The sequence below is a fragment of the Falco naumanni genome, chromosome 8, assembly GCF_017639655.2.
Source record: "Falco naumanni isolate bFalNau1 chromosome 8, bFalNau1.pat, whole genome shotgun sequence".
In the NCBI taxonomy this organism is placed as follows: Eukaryota; Metazoa; Chordata; class Aves; order Falconiformes; family Falconidae; genus Falco; species Falco naumanni.
The window spans coordinates 18,536,577-18,554,314 of record NC_054061.1 but is presented as its reverse complement, the minus strand read 5'-3'; the positions used below and the strand labels follow the sequence as shown (position 1 = coordinate 18,554,314).

The window sequence follows — 17,738 nt, the reverse complement described above, 5'->3', positions numbered from 1 at the left end:
TGAATCTGAACTAGACTCACACTGACAGCGAGTGGCAGTGTGCTCAGCGCAGCCCTCAGGGACGCAAACCCCACATGCCAAGGAGCAGTCCTGAAACTGGGCTTAAGCTTGGACCCACCTTCCAGCCGAGTCCAGCCAAGCATCTACCACATAATCCACCTGGCCTTGCCGCAACACTGTGAGATTTGCAGATCTCTTCTTACAAGAGCCCTGACGCTGCCTGCCACAAGGCAGCTGGATTTGCAGGCAGCCTGAAGCGTAGGCTCAAACCGTGTGGACGCCTGCCAGCAGCACACCCGGAGGCATCCCCCACACAGCAACAGCAACCAGTAGTACAGAGAAAATTAGAACCAGGTAATTATTTTACCCACATTTACCTTAGTTTAGCACTGGTACGGAGATTATCAGCAGGGACAGGGAGGCAGGCTGCACTTTTGAACCACACCTTGAAGGAAATCAGAGCAGAGCAAACCCAGAAGCTTGGCTCTAACCGCTAGTCAGGGATCCCCATAAAGCAAAGCAAAGCAACACACTCTGCTTTACTGGAGCGGAGCAGTGTACTAGCACAGAACTTAAAAAGCCTAATCCAAGTATTAATTACCGATTGCCTAACAGATTCCAAGCCTCTTCTGCTTTCAAACTCTTCATAAATTGATTCTAATTTCTTCTGTGGAACAATTAAAAGTATTTTTGTTATCCTGACGAACTGAACTGCAACCAAAGCTATTGCAAATAAACATAAAAGACAGATGATAAAGATGGCAATAAGCATATTGCTACTGTGTCCTGAATAGTCACCAACACTTCTTAGTGAATATCATCTTTCACAACAACAACAAAGGATAAGAACACAAGGCTATTTCATGCAGTCATCAAAACAAAATGCACTGAATATTATATTTCATACTAAATACATTACCCTGGCAGTTTGACACTCAACATTTCAATAGATATTGCGTCTCTCTAACATTCTGTCTGAATTTCTGCAGATGGACTTTTAAGTATCAATGGAAGATTACTTTACTTGTCATGCTAAAAAGATTTTAAGGAATGGTTGCACACACTTCATTTTTAATTTTTTTAATTTCTCCTTTTTTTTTTTAAAGGGAAACGAATCATGAATTCAGAAACACAATTATACCGAAAGGTCAAATCCCATGTTGTGCAGTAGTCCTTTGTGTGTAGTGCTCTTTCAGTAAACTGTCTTGTCTCTGATGGGCCCAGCAAAGTATTGGGAGGATTTGCTCAAGTTAAAATGAGCTAACCTAAACTATGCCAAGCTAAGCCAAGGTAAACCAACAGTGTTCCCAAATCTCATCAATCTGTTGTGATACTGGGATTTTTTTAAAAACAAATTTTGTTTTATTTTTAAATCGTGCCAGTTCCTGGAGACATGTAAATACACAAAAATCTCAACTTTCAGTAAAAAAGAACCCAAACAAGAAAACACCAAGGAAAAAAAAACAACAACAAACAAAGTTTCTGGGTCTTGTGATTTCAGAAGACACCCTGAGCACACAAATCTCTGTCAGGCTCATAAACAAAACCAACACCTATTTATTAGCCTAGGAAAACCCAGGGATCTGAGGTTCAAATCGAGTCCTTAAGATCAGAAATCTGCCACGACTAAGTGGGACATGTATTTAGCACACACCAGTCATTACAAAGTTTTCAGCAACAAATCGGCCCTTTTCACTTGACACATACCTGTCCCTTTGCTCAGCCTGAGCACTGGCTAGGTCAGAACGCCGCAGCAATTGTCTCATCAAACAGCGGATCTCTATGCAAGCGTCACCTCATCCACTACAAGCTTTGACGGACCACTGCTATCACATCCAACAGCAATTAAGCAGCCTTGTAAGCCACTGCTATCCTAGAATTTTGAATTATTACTTAAAAAAACAAAACAAAACAAACCAAAAACGGTGAAGGGGAGGGTGTTTGTTTCCTGAGAGTGAGTTTCATCACTCACATGGCAAATCTACCAGTAGCAGATCATGGAATGGATTGTTACCTTTCCCTATCCATTTTGTAAAGATATTGCTTTCTTTCCAGACTGCAAGCATCACTTCTAACTGGATTTTGAATTATAATGTGAGCTTTACAAAATTATTGGTGCTATTCATATCGCTAGTTAGATTCTACGGAATGGCAATATTTTTGCCCTTCCCCAAACCAGCACCTCTTAGTGTTTTATATAAAAGAACCACGGCCAGCAGAAATCGAACATTTCCAAGTAATGTGAAGTATTACATTGCACTGAGTAAACAAGGAATAAAACATTTTTATACTTCTCCTTAAACTTATTTGCTTTTTGAAAATATTTATGCAGCACAGAAGACACGAGGTTATTGAGAAATACAGCCAGCTCCTCTTCTTTAATTGAAACATTTATGCTTTTTGTTCTGCTAGCAAAAAGCAATGAAGAGTAATAATGCAAGATAAATATACAAGAAACTTATAGATATGATTGTAAAACAACATCATCCTAATGTTTTCATTTAATTACCCTGAAATGCATTCTATTTAATATTCATTACTCAAAAGCCAATTTAAAAGAGAAAGAGGTGAAGGGACTTATTCAGAAAGACGGACTGTCATTCACTGCAATAGTTATCTAATATACAGAAGTTAATAAAGCAGATTAATCTACAAGTCCCTTTAAGCCATCACTGAGTTTAGAACAACTGCCTCTTTGACCTCTAACCCTCCCGCTGTGCACCAGTAGCAGGTGCCAGCTGCACTGAAATTATGGCTGAGGCGTTTTAAGGCAAAGTCTTTTCTTACTTTGCTTCTGACCAGCAGCTGACCCTGTAGGAAGGATTGTTTCATGTGCTGGCCTAAAGGCTACATAAACCAGTAACCGATAAACAAAAGCATACATACACCAGCTGCCTAGCCCGAGGGTGCACATCCAACACTGACACCTCCAGCAGTTTGTGCCACAAGCCGAAGAGCTGCTTTTTGTTTCCATACACGAATTCTGCACAATACTTGTTACTTCGCGGAACTAAACTTCTCTCCATCCCTGAAACTGTTTGTGTGAACTATAGCACAGCTTGGATGATTAAGAGGAGATTCCCAATTTGATTTAGCACCGTTATTAAGAGCGAGAAATCTTCAGATACATCACTAATGATGATGTATTTTAACAGTAAAAGTCTTAAAATTGAATTACTCGATTCACATGACAACGAATCACAACAAGGCTTTAAACAAAGCAGAATTAGGAAAGACACTAAGCTCATTAATTTTTTTGATTTCTTAATTGACAGCACTCATGTGATAGCTATACATTTAGCCATATACTTGCGACTGTGGCTGCTGCTGCTTTACGCACGTGCAGTAAGAAATACATATGAAAGAGAAGCAACCGTATTTTTCATTAAGATGGCTTTGACATAGTTATTTTGTGGATACAAATTATACAACCACAAAAACAATCAGAGTAATGATTAAATGCAGTTACATACATGGGAGACTACTAGTGCAAATGTTAACATATTTAAATGGGTTCCCTTCATTAAAAAAATTATATATGATATTAAACCATCAATCAAATTGAAACACTAGAGTCTAAACGTATTGTCACTGGTTAAAATAAATGACTTGGAGACTGGATTTTGGCTCACTCAATATGGTGCCTTTTCTGTTGCTTAGCCACCCAAGTCTCTGCTGGCTTGGGCTACAGCTGGTATACCTCCATCCCTTTCAATTAATAAAGAAAGTTATGATAGTATTGGATAACATTTTTAAATTGCTGTAAGAGGCTGAAAACAGATGTCCCAATGAAAATCCCTCTCACGGCTTTTTCAAACCTTTCAAGGCTCAAAGCTGGCAAAAGCTGAGCACTCTGGTCCTGATTTGGCTGAGCCTTACACAATGTTAAGCATAGGAACAATCGCACCTGTGGGTTTGATCAGCTAGAAAAATTAAGCATATGCTCATGTATACAGCTCAAGCTGCTCAGGTACTTGACATCTCGCACAACCGCCCTCTCAGTACAATTGGGATGTCTTTTTTTTTCACGTGCTTACATGAGAGTGCTTCTGCACGGGCCACAAAGCAAGCATTACAAACACATCTCTCCTTCAGGTTTTTATTTCAGTTACTGTGCATAACTGCACACTAGCTGTATATGGCACTGAGGTGTACATGACAACCAAAACCATCACTGGTTTTACTACATAAAAGGGAAAAAAGGAAAGTTGCAATTCGTAATACGTTTTTATTTTAGGAACGCTACTTGATTTTTCATTGCAACTGGCATCTTTACTTTCTGTTTTACCATTACTACGCAGTGCTGCTGTGCTGCTTCATTAAGCGCACAACTGTCGCTCGGTGAAGTTCTAAGTCACAAGCGCTCAGCTCTGATGAGCAGCCCGGTGAGGTTTTACCTATCGCTGTTCACCGCGCAGCCTTCCCCTACAGCAGTCCTGCCCAGCCCAACCGTGCTGCCTTCCTCAGCAGCACCCTGCTCAGCACCACCCACCCCCTCCAAGTTCCTTGTCCACCCACACACCTTCCCACCTACCTACTGCAACACTCCGAGGCATCCCTCTCCAGCCCACGCACTCCACTGCATCCCCCCACGGCAATAACACCAGCTCTTCCCACATCCCTGCCCACTCTCCCCTACGGCAGCACTCCCCACCCACCGCCCCCAGGAACGCCGCACCCCCAGGAGGGCTCGGCCTCCTCCACGGCCACCCAGCCCCACAACAACCACCCCCAGGAGGGCTCGGCCTCCTCCACGGCCACCCAGCCCCCCAACAACCGCCCGCAGAAGGGTCCCCTGCCATGGGCCCACCTGGGCCCCCAGCGCACCGCTACATGGGCTGCCAGGGGGTGGGTGGCCCACGAAACCTCGCTGAAACCTTGTTTCTTATCCCCATCCCCATCCAGCAGAGCATTACTACCGTGAGGTCGATGCCTCCCGTACCTATCATGCACGGCTCCTTGGAACAGCTGTCAGAACCACAGGTGGAAGGTGCCACAAAACTGATTTTTGGAATCTACTACAAGTAGCACCTCACCCCACCAAAATGAGCAAACAGCCTTATGCAGGGGTCCTCAAACTTTTTAAGCAGGGGGCCGGCATGCAGATGAAGTGGCAGGCAATCATCTCTGGCTGCTTGGTTCCCCCCCAACCCCCGGTGGGGGGGTGGGGGGGGTGGGTGGGGGCAGGGGGGTTCTGTAAATACCGGGGACCGGACTGAGGACCCTGGGGGGCTGTATCCAGCCCGCGGGCCGTAGTTTGTGGACCTTTGGCCTAATGCGTACAATTCAGTGTTAACCAAAGACAAAGGTAGCGTCCTAAAAATTACGCTTTCACTTATAAAGTGCAGCAAACACTGGCTTCACCTACCAGTCCTGGAAGAACAGCGTAGAAAATTAGAGCCTTTTAAAATTATTTCTTAAAGCACTTATAACACAACAGCAATAGATGAATGAGGCAAGGCCAGTGCGGCCTGCTGCCCACAGACCTCCGACTCCCTCACAGGGCCAACAGGTGGGCGGCCGGCGCTGCCATGTGCGGCCCGGTGTGCAGACGGCGGGCAGGCCTGTGGGCAGGCCCAGCGCGGACACACCGGGCGTGGGGCACAGCGCTGCTGTGGCGGCTGGGGATGGCACAGCCGCGGCCCGGCCACCCGCCTGTCCCGTGCTGGCGGCCCGCTCCGCACCGGGCAGCGCCCACCGCGCGTCCCCGCCTCGGGCCCGGCAAGGCGGGAGCGCCGGGCACCGGGGCCGGCTCTCGTGGGGCTCCCCCGGGGCTGCGGGGCCGGCTCCCGACCGGGGCAGAGCGGTGCTGCGGGGCCGAACCCCCCAGGGCTCCCGCGGGACAGCTCCCGGCCCGGGCTGAGTGGGGCAGTGGGGCCGGCTCCCGGGCAAGGGTCCTCCGTGCCTGCGAGGCTGGCTCCCCCGGGGCCGAGGGGCCGGCTCCCGGCCGAGGCTGCCCGGGGCTGCGAGGCTGGCTCCCCCGGGGCTGCGGGTCAGCTCCCGGTCGGGGCAGAGCAGGCCGGGCTCCAACGCCGGGCGGCCCCGCGGGCTGTTGCTCCGGGGCTACTGGAGGCCACAGTTGCCCAACTACTTGCAGAGACCCAACTTGGAAAGAAATGTTCTAACTAGTAAATAATTGCAGTTATCATTGCATCAGTTTAGTTTAAAGAGCTGACAAACCTCTCTAAACTCAAAACACAATTAGTCATTAGGGTCTAGTTTTTCAGCACTGTTAAGCAATTTGTAACCCATTCCTTTTAATAGGGTTATGCATTACTCAGCCGACACAGATGTCTTGAAAACTGAAACCGCTGGTTATGAAGCAGCAACCTTGTTCATTAGCTTCCGTGATAGTCAAATCATCTATAAAACCAGTGTTTAATGGCCAGCCGATGAATAATCAATGTCTCACTTTTCATCCGAGTGTGAAAGCGAGAATAATCTAATCGGCCGTCCCGCCGGTACAGCGCAAGGCCTTGGGTTCCGCTGCTCTTCAGGGCTGATTTATAACCCAGTGGAAACCTGATGTAAACATATGATCAATGAGTCCCATCATTGCTGATAATAACCCCCAACCGGCCCACTCCCTCATCTCAAAAGCCATCCCTTTAGGCTATTAGTTTCGTCCAGCTAATCCTCTCTACTATTTCTGCCTGCTGCTTTTACCTTGGCCATCCGTTCAGTCCAGCAGACTCAGAAGTAATTTTATACGCAGCAGAGAGCGGGTGGAATTGATTTTTCACTCAGTGCTCAGTTCCCATCTGAATAATTATCAATTTTACTGCCTCATAAAGGGAAGAGTCAAAATTTCAAATCAATTCAAAAGAGCTTCTGAGACTACAGAAACTGTGCATGAGAATAAAGGTCAAAGTTGTCAGTGACCTCAGGAGATGATGTCAGATATTAGTACACTGAGTAGTTGACATCAGAGGCACTCAATATGATATGACTCGTGCTAATGCAAATCATATTTATGCTGACTACTGGAGACCAGCCATTAATATTTAAAAGACTATGTGAAAGCCTGCATTCAAAATAAATGTAACTTATTCCGCAGAATCTGAAGTTAATAAAGACAGATAGCCGCCTAGTCATATGCTGCGAAGTGAAAGATGACTGTGTATTAACAGATGTAGTATCGCATTGAGATTGCCACAAATGCAGGAGGCCAGAGCCCAGCTCACTCTCCTGTCCTTCACCCTCGAATCATCGCATGCACAGTGCGACACCGAGCAAGCCGACATACCCAAATGCTGACTTCATCGCTAGTTTCCACGAAACCCCTATCAGGCAAGTAAAACATAAGAACCTGTAATACAACAAGGGAATCATCATATTCTGATAATGATGTCAATAATAAACATCATTAATATTCGCGCAATATGCTGTATACTGCCAGCATCATATTAGCTACCATTAGTTACTTTTCACCTTCAATTAGAACAGTAAACAAATGACAACAATAACTGTGGTGACTGTATGCCAGGCTTTTTCCAAATGACAGCATACCTATCAGGGAAACACAAAGACAACCACACTAGTCAGCTGCATTTTAATAACTTCTGTTTTTGTCAAAAGCCTCCCAACCTGTGAAACACGTCTCCTGAAACGGCATCTTTGCAACTGCATTAGGAATCCAGAGATTCTTCTAAGTAGGCATATTCAAATCGTTTAAAGAGGTTTTAAAGGAATGTGGCACAGAGCAAATCTGGAGATATGCAGCTATGAATATCCTGATCTCCCTGTAATGCACCTGGGCTGAGATAAACTTGACGGGGCTGGGAAGGGGAAATCTCTCCTAAGCAGTACAGTGGCCACTTCAGCAGCACGAGATTTCATTTCTATTGTATTTACCTTAAACAGAAAAAATCCCCGCTAAGTCACCTACTGCAAAATAAAATATTGAAACTTGCTCACATACAGCCATTCAATTAACACATTTCACTACCAAAATGCATGGTTCAGTGCCAGAATGTGTTCTTCTTCCTCCTAAAATACTTTAGAGCGCTTTCCTTCCCATTTGTCTATAGAAAGGTACCGATGATCTCACACACCTTTTTACAAGCAAAAATGAAACACCAAGTTTTAAGATACTCTACAGCCAAGTATAGTATCTACGCTTTTCAGTATGACAAAAAAATACCTTCGATCTTTGGTTGTCATGAGAACACAGCTGAAGCTACGCAGGGCTGCAGACCAGCGTAGGGAGGTTTGTTCTGTTACTAAATAGCCAACGATACCCTTGTGTCTGGTACCGCAAAAAGTCAGGAAAATTCCAAAATGCAATAATACCCCATAGAAAAGATTGCTAATTCACCTGCTGTAGAACTTCTGGGTTCTGCTGCATGAAATGAAGCAATCTCTGTCCATCCTGTGAAATCTCTCTACATCTCAGACTCTTCTTGCCTTCTTTAGCGAGGTGCTTGAAGAGGTAGGTGACAATGTAGTCTAAACTAGCACAACAGCTGGAGGACACAATTGTATCTGTGTAAAAAATGAAACAGTTTTGAAATTGTTTCCATAAAAGAATAATTAATAATGACATTTTATAGTACTTGGAGAGCTCAACTTTAATAATCTCTTTGACATTAGGCTGATCGATACATCGACAAGGCTATTTTTGATACATGAGTTGACTAGCTTTGAAGACTGCTTTTATTAACAGAGCGGAATTAAACCTTTGCTTTTGAGTAACTGGATAGCTCCACATACTACAGATCTCTGAGCTCCGGTGAACTTAATTCATGCTGTATAAATGCAGCTGCCCCTCTGCAGGACACGGGTTGACAGTTTCACATTCAGAAGGCTCCAGATTCCTAGAAACCAACATTCTGTTTCGATCTGCTTACTGGAAAGGCAAGGTTAAATCAAAGAGAGCTGTTTTTGTTGTCCAGGTTTTCCTCAAGAACTATTTCACCATGTGTCTCTGCCCCAAACAGCTTACAATCGGTGTCAGGTGACAAACACTGAAGGTAGTAAACGACACAGAAGAGCCCATTAGTCATTTTGCTTAACAAGTAATAATTCAGGTAGGTTAAAGTACATTAAATATGGCTGGCAACAATGCAACAGCAGTGAATCCCAAATAATTCATAAATGCCCCCAAAACTGAAAGTCACGACAGCAAAGGAAGATACTATTGAAAAGCAGAGTCAAAAGCCACTTCATATCTTTACTTACTGTTTCGGTAAGTAAGGGAGATTAAAAGCTTAAACCTATTTGCAGAGTAAATATGTCTGTCTGATTTACGTAGGTTATTTTGTTGCTAGGTGTTGCCTGCTGTGCCCCTGCTGTGCGAGAGGATTCTGCTCACTTCCATGCCTCCGCACGATGGAATGGTGTGCTGGTCCTTGCTTCTCACGCACGCTCCTCCCGTCTTCCCCCTGAGAAGTGGCGACCTTCCCCCTGCCCAGCTCTCTCCTGGCCCGACACCCACGTCCCTCCTGCACCCCAGGACCGGCGGCTGATGCTGACACGTACAGCTGTGCTGCTCCCAGCTCCGGCACCTGGCCAGAGCCACGCGATGAAACAACTGCCAGTTCCTCAGTTCCTCGCAACACCAGCACCAGTCGAAGCTCCTCAGGTACATGCGGTGGGCTAACCTGCTGGGTGTGAGGTTTAGCCCGAACCAACATCCTCCATCCTCCCCTGTTTCCAACATCAGGTCCAGATGAGTGGTGCATTTAAGATTCCATCCTGTTGCCACTGGCTTCAGCTAGAACTTGTCTAGGCCTTTTATAGTTCACAGTATTTAGTTTAGATGGGCCACTGGAGTAAGGGATGTGTGGGGGTTGCAAAAGGAATTAAACTGTTAAAATGCTCATTCTGAGGGAAAAGGGATTAGAAGGATCCAATTAAATGTACCTTGAATTCTTTAAACTATGCTAATTTGGAGGCCTGCCAACCTTGCAGTGTTCATTTAAACACATCCCTCCAGACACTGAAGTATTTTGATCTGTGTCTGTTTAACTCCTTAGGCTCTGTGCTGACACTATTAACCCTTCGCCATCTAAAAACTAATTGTACGTTGCTAAGAGTGTTTTGAAGTTAACACTGAACAAACATTTACAAGCAAAAAAGAAACAAGTGGTCTCCTAAGACTTGCTCTTCCAAAGCAACCAGCTGACTTAGCAGCAGGAGTTGAGAGCGATCTAATAGCTCACAGAAATGAGCTGCAGCATCCCAATGCTGCCTCCACCTCCACTAGACCACCGAGCTTCCTAGGACCGAATTAAACAGGGCAGGATGTTAAGACATGGTGCCGGAACAAAGCTGAGTTCAAAGTTATGAGTCTTGCCAAAGTAAAGAGTGCAGAATCTGGCACTCATCGTGTTCTCAACCAAAATAGTCCTGCATATAAACTAGAAATGCAATTCGTGGTGGAACTGAATCACCATCAATAACAACAAGCGAGAGATTTGAAAATACATATTTCATAGGAGGGCTCTGCTGTATTTCTAAACCAGTGCTTAACTCTATTTCTTTTTAAATTGAATAATACAAAGTAAATCACTATCATCAGTTTACAAAACAGCAGTAGTTTGCAACATGCTGATACTGTACAAGTAGATATTTTACATTCGACAGTAAGTGATTTTAGCAGGACAGCAGACAGGTCTATGCTATCATTTGCTCATGAGAATCTGATATGAGTGTTAAGAGCTACTTAAATTTGCCCATAACTATATATCAAATATGCTTCCTTATGCTCATTTTTCCTTTTGATTGCAAGGATATAACAGACAGGGAGTGTCAAGCAAACTCCCTTGAATGACTCTTCTGGGCGTGTGGAACCTTGCGCTGGAGCGAAATAGTGTTCTCACTAAATCTTAGCAAGACAAGCCAGCCAGCCAAATAAATGGAACAAACATGAGCAACAGGGAGCTACTAATTCTGGGCTATGGACAGAAGGAATGGGTGGAGAAGACAGAATAAAGATAGAATTATAAAAGAAACCGAGATAAAAGCTTGGGATAATCAGGAAAAACGCAGGCAACCACGTTTCTCACTTCTGGGCAACTCAGTTTCATCACCTCTGAACTAATCATTGGATCACAAAGCCAGCAGGCCGTGGTTATAGAAAATGCCAAAAGCAGCTTCCTGTGTGTCCGCATGGATCCAGCAACAGTTCAGCAGCTCTTGTCAAACAAAACCGAGCTCTCGACTTACACGATGGTGAGGCAGGTGCTGGTGGTGGGCAGGGGACAAGGATGGTGACTGGCACCAGTCACCAGCACATTCAACTAGCTCTTTTGGTTTTTTATTTGCCAGTATGTGGTCATTTCGTGTTCTGGGGGCTAACTTTACATGCACTTTTTTAGTATCTGTGTGTTTTTGCCTGACGTAGGCAACTCCCATCAGCTATTAGCTCAAGTAATTGGAAGTTGAGCATGTGAGTTAGAATGGGTTATGTTATCTCAAAAAAGACAACACCCCCCCCGAACAACTGGAAGATGCCTTTTGGTCTCAACAGTATGACAACTGCATGCTGAAGAGGAATTATTTTTCAACAGTTTAATGACATTGCTGAATCTCTGCAAATTAAAAGATTGTTTTGTTTTAAATATGAAGGCAAGGAGAGGGAGTTAAGTGGCATTCTCCCTGTCCATCGGTTGCTTACAGTTCAATACTGGCATTATTTGCCTTTGAGACGAAACCTGGAAAGTAAATGGATTTAGCAATTTAACATCTAAATTAGGCAGCAAGACAGAAAAAATGTTTTACTTTTTCCTCAATGAATAGCATGCTATACTATTAATCATATGAGAATTAGAAAAGCTCTGCAGAGATTAGTGACAACATGCCAGGCAGACTACATTAAAAGGCTCTGATCCACTGAGTCAGCTGTGAAAAAGCCAGGTAAACACTTTAGAAGAGAACTATTGGAGTGTTTATTCTCGTAATAAAAGCTTAGATGAGGGCTTCCATTACAGCTGATTTACAGCTAGGCCCTTCAGAAGGAATACATACTCTTTCACAGTGTTTATAAAGCATGGAATCAAGCAAGGTATTTACTCAGCAAGAGAATGAACACTCCTCAGAAATAAGGATTTGGGGAATGTTTATCCTACAGCTGACAACGACGACAGTCTCAAAGGTTTCACATACGTAAAGGAAATAGAGAAAAAAGTCAGGTACTTTTTTCTGTGAAGCAGAAGTGATCTCCTGGTATTTAATTTTTAAAATAAAAAGACAGCTATTTCATTTTTATAAACATTTCTGAAAATGACTTGTATGTTCTAATCAGTTTAAAACACAATTCCCCCTCAGATGGCTTATAGCCCTGAGCCCTACTATTCTGAGATGTTCTTGTGGCACTGATACAATTCAGTGAAAAACGCAGTGCTTGGATCTACTTACCCATTTTCCAAGGGCAGAAGGATGTATGTGACCAAGTAACACACAGGACACTGATTTGTATTTTACTGACAACTGGTAACATCCCAAATCCCAAAATTTTAGAAGGGATAAAACATGTAGAAGAATGACTTTTAAGAAAATGGAGTGACAGGTAATGGGCTCTTGAGATGATTAAAAATAAACAAATTAACGTTAAGAGCTATACACTGACTGAAGAGTAGTTCATCTGGACATGTCGTTGTAAGAGTATGGAAAATTATTCAGTTCACCACAAAAATAAAACTTCTTGAACACAAATGAGGAACTTAATGGCTGAACATCAATTTCAATTCTTGATACACGCACCATTAAGAAACATGACATTAATGAAAAATAATCACTTCATCACTTTAATGTGAAAGGTAAAAAGAAGCATTTTTCAGCTGACTGATCACACAAAGGAAGTATTACTGTTAATGTGCAAGAGACATGCACAAAGATTAGGGCTGCATAGGCATTTGGACAGAATCAGGAGTTGTTGTGGAAAGCTAGAGAACACAAGTGCAAAATGTAGGGAAAATACCAGTAGGATCCTAAAGGCGGTGGCAGAAACCAAGTGGGAGCACCCTCCGGTCCAACCTCCTGCCCAAAACAGGGTCAACATCAGACAGGTTCCTCAGGACCGTGTCAGGGAGTATTTCCAAGGATGGAGATTCCATGTCCTCTCTGGGCAATATGGCAACAGCCAGGTCTTACTGACAGACAGATCTGGCAGGTCTCCAGGACTGAAAAGTACTTCAGTTTGGAGAAATCAAGAGTTAAAGAAAAAAACTGAACATGAAAGTGAGCGTAAAAGCTTTTGATGGACTGCATCAAGCCTTCCATGAAGTCAGGTTCCTACAGACTTTGTCTTAGTCTCACATGTTTGTATTTTAAGGACATTGAGATGAACTGAAGGAGAGCATTGGCTAAGCAAATCTATGGTTTATGAAATATGAAAAAAGTAAGCTGTTAAAATTTTTGTTGATACTTTTCTCAGCAGAGTATCAGGAAACCCACAGAATAAAAGATTTCTAAGAAAACATCTGTGTTCCTAAAAATTTGTAATTCTTCATGACTAAACTCCCAGATACCTAAACCACAGAAGTTTAAAGCGAAGACTAGAAATACATGCTTTTTTTACTCCTCCTCCCCATCTTGAGAGATCAACACTTCTTGAGAGGGGAACATAAATACATGAAAACTGAAGCTTATATAGTATTTACATTTTCTTCTCTTGCTTTTACATGAATTCAAATTTGGTTTCAAAGAGGTGGTTAAAGTAAACCTTTTTGAATAAATTTTGAATTATCAAAATGAATATACCCAGTATCTCAAATGTTAGAGATGTGGAGTGATAATGGAGAACAGGAACAGGGCTGGCTGGATTGGCAGCTGTCAGTCAAGCTAACGCTGAGTGCGATATATCACTGGCCAGCGAGCAACAGGCAGGCTCCCAGCAGAGCCAGCCCATCGGCGGTTGCCGTCCCACCACTGCAGGTGACAAAGCACTCAACATACCTGGGAGAAGATGGATTTCAGCATTATATAATAAAGGGACCTGAATGCTTCTTCACTGCTGTTGCTTAGCTATTCACTACCCATTTTCTCTCTATGAGTAGTTCCCCTCTTGCAGCAAAACCCGCTGAATGTGTCTAACACAGCAAATGCTTTGGGAGTGTTGGTGCATTCATGCATTCCTGTGGGGTGTGACTGACTCTTGGCGGTAATGAGAAACACCAGCTATTACAGAGTTACACTGAGGCACACCAATGTTTCATGTCCCTATTTTTTTTCCTTAATAACCTCCCTAATCAGTAAGTATGACTGTAAGGTTTTGAACAGCTTCTCAGTCAAAACCTATATAAATGCACGGTATTCCTATGTGATCACAATGTAACTGCATGATTTATTTTTTCTTTCCCCAAATGCTCAGTCTCCTCCATATTCCAAATGCCTTCAGGCTACCAACTCTTCCCCCAACCCTGCCCAACTCCCAAGTTTTTGGACAGTCATGTGGTTAAAAAGCATAAATTAAACTGTGCAGGAGAATGAAATTAGCTACAATCTGACCACTGTATTTCTATTGTTACTCCAAGTATGCTTCTGTTGCACCAATCCTCCTCCAAAATATATTTGTGAAGCACTGAATAACTAGTTTCTTTTTTCTATGGATAGATACCTTCAAATTTCTTAAATCATATTACAGCTGTGCAGGACAAGCATTATTTATGCAACAGCTACATTGATCAAATAAAAACAAAACCCCACAGATTCCTATACACATATTAACATGCTTTACTTCTGAGTAACAAATGCATGAATTCTCAGTACAATCCTAGTTGAGGCACATTAATAATTTTAACAACTCTGGCGTGTAAGAAAAGACAATTTAAAAATATTATCTGTAAAAACCTACAGGTTAGATTGTTTAAAAGAACGTAGCTCCATTAACCAAAATGGTCACATTCTTAAAATGTTCAAAAGAGAGCATCTTCCACTGTCTGTTGATACTAATTTTTTAAAGATACAAATAAATGTGCTTCTTTGAAACTCCTAGATAGCTAAGTATTTGTAATTCAGTATGTAATTCTAAGTGTAAGTAATTCTTACCTACTGCCGTAAGTCCTTCAGATATTGAGGTAAGAATATAGATTAAGATGTGAGGTTCTAAACTGGTAATGAAACTCATATGATCTTGGGTCAGACATTCCAAAAGTGGGTAATAAGACTGGCTTAGTTTTCGATATTGCTGAAAAAAAAAAAAGAGAAAAAAAAAAGAGTACATATTCATGGAAAATACAGATATTACCACGGACTAACATTAACACATTAACAGATGATAGAAGAATGATCTTATGGGTTTTATGATGTGATGAATTCTAATTTAGCCATTAAATCAGAGTATTTATAGAGACAAAATATTTTCTTGTTTGCAGTAGATTTCAACTTTTCAAATTTGCCATAGGATATGAACTCACTATTAGTTTAAACGAAGCTCAGGCTAATACAGTAACACTACCGCGCTGTGACATTCTGCACAGCTACCAGTCTAGTAAAAGCAGTATAGCATTCTGTCCGGGGTGTCAGTTTGACGGGATTATAGCCTGTACCTTACCTTCTGCAGGAAAACTTACCAAGATTTATCATAGATTTCCCCAAATCATCTCAGATGGACTTTTTTTTGTGCTTAAGTGAGGTCCTGTAACAGGCTCTGTGCAGGCAGAGGCACTTGCTTGCACCCACTGGCCTGCTCAGCACCTTACTCTGAAGGACTCAGTTTTAGGGCATTATTGCTGGGTGCCTAGGCATGTGCCAAACATGCACACTTCACTATACACCCAATATATTGATTTTAATCGAGAGCAACTTTTCAGTTCCAAGGACTTCCTTTACGTGGCAAGCATAAATCTGGATATTAACCATCTTCACCTATCCCAATTTTGTCCCTTCCTGCAAGAAAATGACAGTTCTGAACTAAAGCGTCATGAAGAAAATGTCACAGTTCAAATTTAGGCTGATACTGCGCAGGATCTGTTGTCTTCCCACAGAGAAATGGGAACATGGTGTACTTTAAAATTAAAGTTTTAAATTTTATGGGGAATACACAGTGACAATTTACAGATTGAAACTAATTGCAGAGTGGCTGAATATGCGAGGATGTTTTACAGTGCATGCAGGCAACCTAAATGGGTTTGCAAGTATAGGAAGGAAAAAAATTTGCATTTCTCTCTTTTACGACAAACCTAGTGAAAATACTGGAAAAGCTGTCGTTTCCGACGGCATTTCAGTCATACCTGTATTTTAGATGTCACTATATAAATAAATCCAAGTAATTGAACTGAAAACTGCATTTGAGATGTTCTAGATCCCTCTGTCTCATTATAACAATACAAAGCCTGTGGTGGTGTTACTTCATATTTCACGTAAAGACTCCCAAGATGAGTAATTGCTTACTAGCAAGTCACTGTGGGATACTGAAAGCAGCATTTTGACAAAGGCCTGAAGTACATTGTCAAAGTGGTTGTCCCCGTACAACTTGAAGACGCCAAAGCTGACATAATTTCCACATAAGGCAGATTTGAGTGCAGAGTAACAGATGGAAATGCCCTTGAGTTTCAACGGATAAACCTGATCTTTTGACAAAGTCCCAAGAGAGAGGATCTGATTACCTGTTTTCATAAAAAGAAAGAAAGAAAGAAAGAAACTTACATAAGCAGCTGCAAATCTAAAATATTTTGATGGCACTATCTAAACTTATTTTTTGCCTTTATTTTCATTACTATTCAGAAGAAAAATGGTTTCTGCATTTGATGTAAAAGTTCTGTTAAGCATGACTAAAGCTTAAAAGCCACTAAAGGAATTAGTATGCAAAATTTAAAATACAAGCTACGGAATTCCCGTCCCTGATGTACAGCCAGACCATGACTGGGTCTATTAGCATGAATTCCTTAATCTGAACAGCGTTGCAACACATGGTTTTATAGTTTCTCATGCTGCAGCAAAGCCTGGTTTTAATCCATTACCATGACGGTCTCTTGGGATGGTTGCTGATGTATACACATACTAAATATATCCCTCAGAAAACAAATACATCCATTACAAAAGCCTCTATTTTACCAGTCACAGATGGGAATGACTTTTTAATTAAACTCCATGTTTATAATGTAAAAATAACAGCTAACGGTAAATATTTGCTGTCGCTATTAACAGGCAATAGTGACTTTTGGATCCACTGTGCAGCGGTGCGGTAGATCCCGCTGCTATCCTCTGTACAAATCTAATTATTCACGAGGCCTCATTACCAAGTTTTCTAAGTATCTTGTAATATTTTAATGCCCATCTTCACAGCACCCCAGAGTTAGTTTGTATTCATGACAGACTTTTTTTCTAGCCTCAAGTAATTAATGAAAGTGAGATGAAATAGTAGAACGAACACAGCAAAGATAAGTACTTCATTCACTTCTACCACCAAGTGGCCTCACTAGGTTGACCCCATCTGACGCTGACCTTGACAAGCTTGGCCTGCACAAAAACCAAGTGTCAGGTCTTCATTTTGTTACGACTCATCATTCCTGGTAATTTTAACTAGAGGAAAGTAACACAAACCTGTGCATTCTTAACAGTATTCCTACCAATAAAAGCACAAGAGTCTACAGACCAGATGCTCGGCTTGCTTGCTCCCTGTGTCTAGCCGATGACAACCTGGATTAAGGAGCAATGAGCTAATTGGACATTAACTATTCACAATCCCAAACATTGTCCGTTGAGAGAGGTTGTTACGACAACGCAGTTTTGTTCTTATAACAGGCAATTAAAAAATGCCACTAAAAACTTGCCCGATATGACACAGACCTCAT

At 42.3% G+C, this 17,738-nt stretch overlaps 1 protein-coding gene across 3 annotated transcripts in view; it reads right to left on the bottom strand.

Moving 5' to 3' along the window:
* Positions 1 to 17,738, bottom strand: part of RANBP17 (RAN binding protein 17) — a 163,398-nt gene that overhangs the window by 16,116 nt on the left and 129,544 nt on the right. For 2 of the 3 annotated variants that reach the window (XM_040602991.1, XM_040602990.1), the window contains exons 23-25: positions 16,336 to 16,550; positions 14,992 to 15,130; positions 8,318 to 8,484 (exon numbers count right to left, since the gene is read on the bottom strand). In XM_040602991.1, coding sequence (XP_040458925.1) covers positions 8,318 to 8,484; positions 14,992 to 15,130; positions 16,336 to 16,550 — 521 coding nt within the window. The remainder of the gene's footprint in view (positions 1 to 8,317; positions 8,485 to 14,991; positions 15,131 to 16,335; positions 16,551 to 17,738) is intronic. The other variant, XM_040602992.1, reaches the window with a different exon arrangement.